The sequence below is a fragment of the Mixophyes fleayi genome, chromosome 6 (assembly GCF_038048845.1).
Source record: "Mixophyes fleayi isolate aMixFle1 chromosome 6, aMixFle1.hap1, whole genome shotgun sequence".
NCBI classification, from domain to species: Eukaryota; Metazoa; Chordata; class Amphibia; order Anura; family Limnodynastidae; genus Mixophyes; species Mixophyes fleayi.
In genome coordinates this window covers 19267498-19279301 of record NC_134407.1, presented here as the reverse complement: position 1 = coordinate 19279301, position 11804 = coordinate 19267498, and the positions used below count along the sequence as shown (strand labels likewise).

At 45.3% G+C, this 11804-nt stretch overlaps 1 protein-coding gene across 1 annotated transcript; it reads left to right on the top strand.

Annotated features, from left to right (window-relative positions):
• The first annotated feature begins 567 nt into the window (after positions 1-567).
• Positions 568-11576, top strand: SLC25A28 (solute carrier family 25 member 28). Its single transcript, XM_075215956.1, has 4 exons — positions 568-1001; positions 5103-5331; positions 7966-8022; positions 9349-11576. Exons 1-4 carry the CDS (start codon positions 699-701, stop codon positions 9867-9869), a joined length of 1110 nt encoding a protein of 369 aa, XP_075072057.1. The 5' UTR covers positions 568-698; the 3' UTR covers positions 9870-11576.
• The last annotated feature ends 228 nt before the right edge of the window (positions 11577-11804 follow it).

Genomic DNA, 11804 nt, shown 5'->3' with positions numbered 1-11804 from the left:
TAACAAAAACAGGGGGAGCTTATAATGAAAAGAAATCTGCATTACATAAACATAATTAAATGCTGTTAATGGCTACATTTCAATACTGTAGTGTGCAAAATGAACTAGATTACAATGATTATTGATGATCAGCATTGGACAATACAACACCAACAATGACCTTGGGCTTGTGTGACCTTGCAACTCTGACCTTTATCTAATCTACTATGAGGCTCCCTGCACTCCAGAAGCACGTGACTACGTAGCCCCGCCCCCCGCCATTCACTCAGCGCCTTACACGTGAGTCTGGGAGAAGCACTGACAGCTACAGGAGTGATTATGAAATAAAGGATGGAATTATACAGACAGTTGGCCCACCCAATCAGCGTGCCCGTAACAATCCCCCTCCTTTTTCTGTATTTCTAGCCAATCCACACGCAATAAACAAAGAGGGCGCTAAAGGGCGAAGTCGGCGGCCAATGAGTGCGTGATTAAAAATGATTAGCATCACCGACAACCAATCACAGCGACGATTATGCAACACTCTACGCCTGGCTGCAATGTCTACCCAATGAGCGTGGAGTGGGCGTGTCTCTGGGCCCCGAGTTTGCGGGCGTTTCGGTGGCGGAGCCACCACGGCGGTGTCGGGTCCATCGAGAATCCAGCAGCTGCGCGCGGGGGCCCCGACTAGTGGCCAGGAGCAGCCTGGAGACTGTACCATGGAGCTGGAGGCCGTGCTGAAGGAGCGGGGCGCGTCAGCCGGGGATCCCGCCCGGGTGCTGGGGGCTTGGGTCAAACGTGGCTGGCCGGCCGCCGGGCCCAGCGGAGAAAACGAGCTGAACGCCGGCGTGGGCACGGGACCCGAATCTACGATGGGCCGGTCCCGGGAGCTGAGCTGTAAGGGCAACGAGCTGGAGTACGAGGCGCTGCCGGAGGGATCCACCGTCACCACCCACATGCTGGCCGGAGCCGTGGCTGGGATCATGGAGCACTGTCTCATGTACCCCGTGGACTGTGTGAAGGTGAGGACGGCGGCCACATGGCGGGAGGAGAGGGGTGGGGCACACGTGTCTGCGGGTAGGGGGGCGACACTGCCTGTCATACAGAGAGGGCTCCTCCCCCAGCTCAGTACTAGGGGTCTCCCTTCTAGTCTGGGCTCACACTGACCCAAAGTGCTGGGCTCCCCCCCAGCTCAGTACTAGGGGTCTCCCTTCTAGTCTGGGCTCACACTGACCCAAAGTGCTGTGCTTCCCCCCAGCTCTGTACTAGGGGTCTCCCTTCTAGTCTGGGCTCACACTGACCCAGAGGGCCGGGCTCCCCCCTCCTAACACTGACCCAGAGGGCCGGGTTTGCACTGACCCAGAGGTTCCCCCCAGCTCAGTACTAGGGGTCTCCCCTCTGGTCTGGGCTCACACTGACCCAGAGGGCTGGGCTCACACTGACCCAGAGGGCCGGGCTCCCCCCTCCTAACACTGACCCAGAGGGCCGGGCTCCCCCCTCCTAACACTGACCCAGAGGGCCGGGCTCCCCCCTCCTAACACTGACCCAGAGGGCCGGGCTCCCCCCTCCTAACACTGACCCAGAGGGCCGGGCTCCCCCCTCCTAACACTGACCCAGAGGGCCGGGCTCCCCCCTCCTAACACTGACCCAGAGGGCCGGGCTCCCCCCTCCTAACACTGACCCAGAGGGCCGGGCTCCCCCCTCCTAACACTGACCCAGAGGGCCGGGCTCCCCCCTCCTAACACTGACCCAGAGGGCTGGGCTCCCCCACAGCTCAGTACTAGGGGTCTCCCTTCTGGTCTGGGCTCACACTAAGCCAGAGGGCCGGGCTCCCCCCTCCTAGCACTGACCCAGAGGGCCGGGCTCCCCCCTCCTAGCACTGACCCAGAGGGCTGGGCTCCCCCCTCCTAGCACTGACACACAGCTCCCACCTCTGTCCTACCCCCTCCCATCACTGACCCAGGGGGCCGGGCTCCCCCTCTCCTAGCACTGACCTAGAGTGCCGGGCTACCCCCTCTTCATCCTCCCCCCTCCAAACACTGACCCAGAGGGCCAGGCTCCCCCTCCAAACACTGACCTAGAGTGCTGGGGATATGCCCCTCTAACCTCCCCCTCATTGACCCAGTGTGCCCCCATTCTGACCTCCCCTCATTACTGACCCAGAGTGCCAGGTTTCCCTAGTCCGATTTCCATCAACTCTGATCCAAAACACTGAGCTTCCCACTCTGGTTATCCCCCCTACTAACACTGACCTAGAGAGAGCTGGGACAACACTGATCTCACCCCAACCCTGAGTACTGGATTCCCTCACTGACCCAGAGAACGGAGACTCTCCCACTCTTTATCCCTCCTCCCCGTAACACTGAACCAGGGAGCCGGGGCCTCCCCCCTCCAATCTGCCCACACTGACCCACAGCTGTACTTTTCCCTGTTGATGGCTTTAATGATGCCAGCACTGGGGTGTTCCCACTGATCTTCCCATGGTAATTCTTGGAACTGGTGTTAACAGGGCAGAAAACACTCTTCCAAGGCTGATGTTTACCAGCTTATAACCAGGGCTGACATCTCCTGTGTGTTGTGCTATAAAGATCCACGCCCCAGGAGCGGGTGCCCCCCTCCCCCTTTATTGTGCAATAAACATGTCAGATCAGAGTGCATCTCTCCTTTATCATACCATACAGGTATACTCTTCCAGAACTATCATGTCCTGTTTATCATACATGGCACACCCTGGCTGCCTTGTTTGCATGCACAGCAGTGGAACATCTATGTGCCTATATATCACCCTGTTTACATGCACACCTCTAATGCATATTTCCTGCCCCGATGCAGAAAGTACACTGAGGAAACGATTGCATGTGTGACGTGGACATAAGTTACTTAATTAAATCTATAACCCGGACTTTGATGCATCTTATTAATTATATCCGCACATGATCTGTGGGCGTTACTTATTGCAAATTTGAACTTTGCTGTATTCCTAAATAAAAAAGTCACAACATCCGAAACACTGAGTACCATATGCATCGTCCTCTCTTACTCGTGCATTCAAAATGATCAGCCCTTACAAATCACCTCTTATTTTACAGCAGTAGGCTGCAAATCCTAATATAAAGCGGTACAGACTGGACGCCTCTAATTCAACTCTGAAAACCTTGCTGAGACTCTGAATATTGATGAGTTCAGACAAAAAAAGTCTGTTGTTTCTATTTCTAAGGCTAAGCTGACGCCATTGTCAGCATTTTGGATCCACATCCTGGTTGTCAGGTGTTTGCAGCGTACACTGTGTGGGTAGATTTTTTTTTTTTGCGTTGTCCTCTTTATTTACTACAAACAGATTTTCAAGGCTGGCATTGGTGCATAAGTGGGTGTCTGCATCCTGCGCCATCTTCGGCTCATCCAGCTGCCAGCTTGAGATTGCAGTAGGAGGTTGTGTAATAATTATAGTGTTAAGTAATTTGTCTGTGGTTGCTGATTTCACGCTTACTTTCCCTGTGAAACCGGTTTGGGATCAGTATGCAGATTAAAACAACAGGTAACTGAATCTGTTGAGTAATCTGAACATGTTCATAAGCTTTACAAGGGAGATTTTAGGGCCTACATTAAGTCCCACAGGGGAAGCTGAAGATTCGGGTAAAGTGTATACAATGGTCAGGATTACGGTGAATGAGCAGCCCAAGGTAACAGCGGTAAACTACAGATAAAGGGCGTAGAAGTAATGACTGCTTTGTATGATTCCTAACAACTAAAGCCATCGCCTTTCATCTGTTATTGGGGCTGGTGCGTTTTGATCTTTGAATTCTCTTTATCATCAGTGTCCCAAGTATTTCGTATAGATAGGCAAATGTATTTGTCAGGCCTGTTCTATTTCTAATATATTACACTCCACCCCTTGACCAAATGTTGCAGTAAGCTGTTCCAGCAGGCAGGGTCTATAGGCCTTTTTTATTTCATACATTGCTTCTGTAGTATTTTTAGGGTAGCAAAAAGGTTTTGTATACCTGCTTTGTATTAAAATAGAATTCTAAGCAATTCCATAAATACGTTTGTTGGGCAGTATATATTCCAAGAAACAGCGGTTTTGTTAAATTATCTTTAGGATTGTACTATATATGTTGTAGGATTGATTAATTGTTTAGAGCAAATTCAGCTACTAAGTGTAAGATGTGCACCAGGAGAAACCATTATTTGCTACGGTGGGGGGTAAAATGCACAACCTGATTTAGAGTTGTGAAGGGTCTGCTGCCTACCCCAGCTCTAAAATGTATTGCAGTTAGAACTGGCCAGTATGTATGTGCAGCCTGCGGTGTTTTCTCTGCATACCAATAATTCTTGCATTCACACCCCTTGGCAGTGCAGAATGGTGTGCTCCGCTGCAAATATCACACCCAGGCTAATTTCCACCTATCTAAATCAGCCCATTCATCTAATGTTGCATACAAGGCACAATAAATTCAGGCGTCCCAGGTGTCGGTGTGCCAATCTTCTAGAACCCCAAAAGCCTCCGTTCCCAGTAGTGTGGTAATATATGACAACTAGGTTCTGTTCATGTGGTCTGCCCCAATTGTCTGTCTTTAACTCGTTCCAGTGCTTTATTGCGGTACAATCATAGTTGTATGTTGGACATGCTTAGATTCTCTATAGCTTCTATATTGAAAGGAGTACAAACCTGTTGCCTCATTTTTTCACCGGAAAGAAAGTTGTAGCAACGCTTCTGTGTGCAGGACAATTCACATTGAATCTACACTGGATAAATGTCATAATATAGTTTCACAACATAGCCTTACAAAAGAGATGTTTCATGGACAAGTGTTCTATTTGAAATAAAGGAATAACATGGCCACATTTGTGTATTATGTATTTTAGTTATAAACAAGACCAAATTTGACCATTTTTGGCCTTCACCTGTTAACCAGCTCCATGCTCACAGTTGCCATAAATTTTAATATTCTAATGTAGAGGAGGGCGACAGCTTATAGGATGTTCATTACATTGAGTCCGTTCTAGGCCCAGGGATGGGATCCATCCAATGAACATAAAGTGATCGTTTAGAATTTCGCACAATCTGTTTGTCAGCTGTTGTCAAGGTATAATACATAATTATTTTCCTTTTCGTGTTCTAGACCCGAATGCAGAGTCTGCAGCCTGATCCGGCCGCCCGTTATCGCAACGTGATGGACGCCTTGTTTAAAATCATCCGCACAGAAGGATTCTGGAGGCCGATGCGAGGACTGAATGTTACAGCGACAGGCGCAGGACCTGCCCACGCCCTGTATTTTGCCTGCTACGAAAAATTAAAAAAGACTTTGAGCGATGTTATCCGCCCGGGGGGCAATAGCCATATTGCTAATGGTATTGATGATTCCTGTCCTCCATAATGATCACCGGTTGTGCTTTTTCTAAAATCTGTGTCCCACTGGAGACTTTTTTTTGTAAAAAAAAAACAACATTTTTCCTGATCAGGATTTTTTTTTAAGGGAATTCAGATCTTGCCACCACATACAGCGCAGAACACGCCCATGGTCCTGTGTCATGTCCCAAACACTTCCCAATCACTTACCAGAACTAATATATTATGACTGCGATCTGTAAACCAGCAGAGTCCGGTTCTGTGTCTCTAAATTTCACACTTACACAATTGGCTACACGTTTATCTAAATTTAGTTAATTGAATTTCTGAATAATTTCCTGTTCTCACATTACTGACGCCGTTAGCAGACGTTCAGTAACTTCATCAGTAGCACCAGAATTGGAGCTTTTCCTGTTCTGAAGTTTCTTAAAAAACTATATTTAAAATTTGACCCCATCAGAGCACAGTTCGTCCAAAAATCTCTTCCCAGAGCGCATACTTCCCTGCACAAATTCTGTACATAAACACCATGTTTTTTGCATTCGTACTCTCTATTCTGTGGAAAGACTTGCAGTGGCTGGTGTAATCATAAGACTGCTGTGGAAAAGGAATTGTGTTGTAGAAGCCTTGGGTTTTTTTTCTCAATGACTGCCGCAAGCTTACAACGCTATCAATGACAGTATTGTTCCTGCAAAAATACACACTAATGTAGCTACTTCCCCCGGCTATAACATGACTCTCTTCCTTTTAGAAGCTCTTTGCTGCTGAACAGTGCATCAAGGGAGAGCCGTCCTGCAGCTAAGCTGGTTAATAGCACCAGTTTTATTAATGAACTGATTATTTGGAGGGCACTTAGCTCGGCATAGTTGCTTTGACTCTGCGGTGCTGTTGCTAGAGACTTTATTTGTGGGCTGGGCACCTGTCATCCTTGTTTTTGTTTTTTTTTTCTGTGTGTTTGATTGTTCTGAGCCTGTTGTAATGGAGCACAAGTCCATGCCAGCAGTGGATCACTGGAAACCGTGGAAAGAGGGGCAGCTATGACGGACCAGCTGCTCTGCCCAGCAGTCTTTCTCCCTGCTCATTCCAGGATTGCATCTTTTTATTTTTCACATAAGTGGTCTCAGGTTTCAGGATTTGAAAAGCTAAAAAAAAAAACAAAATAACTTCTCCATAAGGCATTTTATTCCATAGCAGTTTTAAACAAACAAAAAAAAAGTCTTCTAGATTGGTTCTATAAGTACGTAGCACAAAAGGCAATTGCTAGCCAATGACTAATTTTTATTTTATTTATTTTTTATTGTAAAGAAAAACTTCCAGGCCTTTCATAGCTCATATTTAATGAATGATGGAAATGATAGTTTTAGACCCCCCCATAAAATAAATGAGGCCTTTGTGCCTTAATACTTGATTACTGCTAGGATAGGTATAGAGATTTGTGAGCGGGGGTTACTAATAATTTAGTAGCCTGTCTGGAAGACTGTGGTCTGTTAATGATATTTGTGGAGTTGGTTAATGTTTTACAGGCAAAGTTGGACTTACCCTGTTTGTTTTACTTCATTGGGAATAAAGTCATGTATGTTGTCTTAGATATAGATAGATAGATATATATATATATATATATATATATATATATATATATATATATATATATATATATATATATATTTATTTATATATTTTAAAAATAGTCATGATGCTTTGGGGACTGGCCACCAATTTTCCTTTCTTAAAATAAAAGACTGTTGAGTTGGCTGCCCACACCGTTTCTCTATAGTGGAGTCACCGCTCAACAGTACGGGACAAACGTGTAGGCTGGCGGGACAGTTCCATCAAATCAGGACAGTTGGGGGGGGCGGAGGGGGTTATGGCTAATGTTTAGCGTGAAGGCAGAAGACATCCCACTATTGTGAAATAATTTACAAAAGGAACATATTCTATCTTAACGTTGCCCACCAGAAATATATAAGAATGCACCCCCCCCCCCTTTTACTCAACTATTGCCTGCCAAACACACCCCTTCTCCCTAAAAGATGGGTTGAGTTGTATATGTTACGCTAGAATACATAGTTCCGCTGATCTGGGGTCCAGTGCTCTCCACCAATAGGAGGCCTCCAGCTGCACAGAAATGGACGCCTGTTTCAAATGGGTAACAGTGTTGTCAAGGCCCATCTAAGGTGAATTTCCCATTAACAAGGATGGGACATTTACTGATGAGACATTGACAACACTGCTGGGTATCTGAAACAAGCCCACTTTAGTAAGACTGGAGCCCAGATACGTAGAGCTGTGTGTTAGCATCATGTATTGACCTTCAACCAAAAACAAAAATTACAGTGGAGTAGTCCTTTTTTTTTTTTTTTTTTTTAAATCTATTAAAATTATCCTCTCCTATGAAAATTTGGGACACTCTGATAGACCATAAGGGATTATATAGATGTGTATATTGACATACGTGCATTGCTGTGTGTGAGGCGTGTTCTGTAGTGTGATTCTGCGCAGAAACAGAATATCTGCATTATTTGTGTGTGTCTGTAGCAGAGAGCTGCTCGCACACAGCAATGCTTCCAGTCAGCCTGATATTCAAGCTTTTGCTCAGACATTGCACTCCCTTACTTGCGACAGTTTTTGTCTTTCAGGGACTGCTGGGTGTGTAGCGACACTGTTACATGATGCAGCCATGAATCCTGCAGAAGGTGAGATGACCTTGTTCTAATACTTTGTGCTCTTTCTAGAGAGAAGAGACGGTGTGCATATAACAGCGACTCTAGAATAGCTTGTTTAATGTTGAATCTAGTCCCAATTACATTGCTATTGACCCAAACCAGCCAGCATTAGGATTTGTCGCCTTTTTTTTGTGTCAATAGGTTTTTCTTGTATTAAAGACATTAATAGATTAGGCCTGACAGATATCTAAGGAAAACCTGGTGCACTCTGAATATTTAATTATCTTGGGAAATGCTGATCCCTTGATTTGGCAGAACTGTGAAAATGGGATTGCTAAAAAAAAGTGGCATATTAGGGGTTGTGACTTCCAATTAATCTGCTGCCCATTATGGCAATGGATTCCTCCCCCCAATACCTTCAGGAGTAGATTTATCAAACCTTCTGAAAAGGAAAAGTGGAGATGTTGTCAGTATCAACCAGATTCTAGTTGTCTAGTACATTCTAGAACATAAGGGGTAGAATCTGACTGGTTGCTATGGGCAACATCTCCACTTTTTCTTTTCAGAAGGTTTGATAAATCTACCCCTTAGGGGTATATTTACTAAACTGCGGATTTGAAAAGTGGAGATGTTGCCTATACCAACCAATCAGATTCTAGCTGTCATTTTGTAGAATGCACTAAATAAATGACAGCTAGAATCTGGTTGCTATAGGCAACATCTCCACTTTTCAATCCCGCAGTTTAGTGAATCTAGACCTTAGCCTTGCAGCAATACCACCCCTGTAACATGCAGCCTTTTCCATATGAACATAAGCGCCCAGGCAGGTCACTGCTTCTTGCTTGACCGTTGTTCACATTCTTAAATACTCTGTGCTGCTATGAGCAGTCAGATTATCAGGCTGCATGGCACATAATTTACGAGCAGTCGCTGATTATTGATTAAAAAGAAAATGAGCTCTATGTTAGTAAAAGGGATCTTAAAAATGCAGATTGAATTGCATCAGTGTGTTATACTGAACATTAACAACAGGTAAAGTTAAAACAAGCCCCATTTATATACAGTATATCTTCTCTTCTAAGCTGGCGCTTCCCGGGGATTGAACGCTTTGTGCTGCTTTATCAATAGTACTTGGAAATACAGCTAGTAACTGCAGACTTCTTCTAACTTTGTTTTCCTTGGCACAAACCAACCAGTCAGTGCAGTTAGGTTAACGGCGTTTTAGACAGTGCTGCTGTTAGCACGTAGGATTCAATTAACTTTATGTTTTGTTTTTCCCTCTGGGACGTTTATAAACACACCGGACCTGTTTCTTCTGGGATCGTTACTGATGGTTCGGTGATTTATTGTCAAAAGTTATCAAGCAGAGGATGCAGATGTACAACTCGCCCTACCGAAAAGTGACTGACTGTATGCGGGCGGTGTGGCAGAAGGAGGGCGCTGGTGCCTTTTACAGAAGCTACACCACCCAACTGACTATGAACATCCCGTTCCAGGCCATACACTTCATGACCTACGAGTTACTGCAAGAGCACCTCAATCCTCACAGACAATACAACCCCACCTCCCACATGGTCTCCGGCGCCTGTGCGGGGGCAGTGGCGGCCGCTGCCACTACACCGCTGGACGTCTGTAAAACCTTACTCAACACACAGGAATCTCTGGCCTTGAATTCCCCCAATATGAGTGGACATATCACAGGCATGGCTAACGCCTTCAGGACGGTGTACCAAGTAGGTGGCGTGACTGCCTACTTCCGGGGGGTGCAGGCCAGGGTAATCTATCAGATGCCCTCCACGGCCATTGCCTGGTCTGTGTACGAGTTCTTCAAATACTTCATCACCAAGCGCCAGGAGGAGCGGAGGGCAGGGCACTGAGGCTCGATACCAAAGCACACCTTTTAGAGACACTCCAGGCACAGTTGTTGACCTGTTCTCAGCCTGCAGTTTTTTTGCCTTTTAATGTTTTATTGTACCCATTCTTAGCGCGAGGAGAGGCCTCTAACCTCTACCTCTCTCCCAATACAGGACGCAGAACAAAAGATAATTCGGTCATGTCGTCCTTTCCAGATTGTGGCTGATTTATAACATCACCGTTTGTGTAATTTCAGGATTTCGACAGCAAACACTTAACGCACCTCCAGAGCTGCAGATTCCTGGTGTTATCACTGTTATTCCTTACATGCTTCTGTAAAGAACCTGCTTAAGTATGCCTTGTAGCACATTGTCTGTTTACTACTGGTAGTCTGCTTACTTGCATTATTTAATACTGCAGAGTTGTTTTAGATGCAAAGAAAATACAGTCAAAGCTTTGTATCGCTCAGTTGGTGACGTAGGTGCTCTCGAAATGCCTGGAAACCGTTTTGAGAGACACCTGCGCCCCGCGGACTAGTTTTAGGCTGGAAAGATGACCTCAACTTTGACTGGAGTTTCCCTACATCTCTGTGCTGAACTTCACAGTGTCAATCTGTCTTCAGATGTCTGTTACAACAGTACCCAAGAGGGGGGTGGGAAGCGGAAGCTTGACATATTTTATTTTATTTCCCCTCTACATGCACTCAAAATGTTTACCATTTGTTTCCAATTGCAGTGTCCTTACCAAAGTCTTGTCCCAAGACGTACAAGAGTTAGTCACCAAGGCCGTTGTCATCACGCACATGATATAGCACTTAGACCACTGGTGGCTGGAGACTTTTTTTTTTTGTTAACCCTAAGAATTGGAGGAAGAGCTAAAACTATTCTTTTTTTTTTTTTAGGCCAATTGACCTCCCTGACCTGTTTTTGTAAGACATCTCTCGTCTTTTTAATGTTGCCAATCTACAGAACCCTTAAAAGTGCATCAGAGAGGCCACACGTTCTGCTTACGTAGTAAAGCACTCCCAAGGCTGAGGCCGTACCGTTGCTCTCCGTGCTTCAAAACAGTTGTGTGTCTCGTGGACCAGGGGGCTCGTTCCGATGTGTTTAGCAAAGGGTATGCGGCTTAGAATTGCAGAAAGCAGAGAGACGTCATTAATCATGTGTGTCTAGATTGTCAGCATGCTATTCACACGTCTGTTTGCCGGACAAGTTGCCTTGTTTTGCTTACAACAAATGTACTTGTTTGTCTTTATATCGCTCTTAATGGGTTTGTACACATTCTCCTTCAGTCATTTGCACAACTGACGACACGTTGAATGTGTAATAACATCTGCTGTAAACATACACACTTAGCCACGGGTACATGTTAATCTCCAGTCCTGTTTACAGTCTGGGTTAATTAGCTGGTGGATGAAATGTGTTTGTTATGATGTGCTCTCCATAAATCATTTATCACCTTCCTGGTTTTCTGCACTGTTATGTTCCAGCAAGAAGTATACTGTCTACAGATGTGTAATAATGAATTCTCTGCCTGCTGCTCTTATCTTCTACGATTAAACTGTACTCTCATATCCTGGTCCAAACGCACATTAAAATTGAGACTAATTAACAGTTTCGGTGTCTGTTCTCCAGTAATGACCTTCTCCAAATGTAATTCAGACGTGTTCTCGTTGTTTGCCCTCGATGTAGAAGGCTTCATCGGGCAGGAATAAAATTTTGGGAATTGAAGTCTGGTTTTTTGTTTTGTGTATAGATGGATATTAAAGCTAGATATTTGTTAACTCTATTTGATAGTTAAAGTGAAATATATTGTGGTACCAGGCTGTTAGACAGTAGGGATATGCAGAATCCAGTATTCAAGTAAATTTCTTTATTTTTTTTAGTAGGATTTGGCTACAAGAATCCTGATTTCACTGTGACTTTGAATGTAGAATACAAAGCAATTATTGTTTGTAG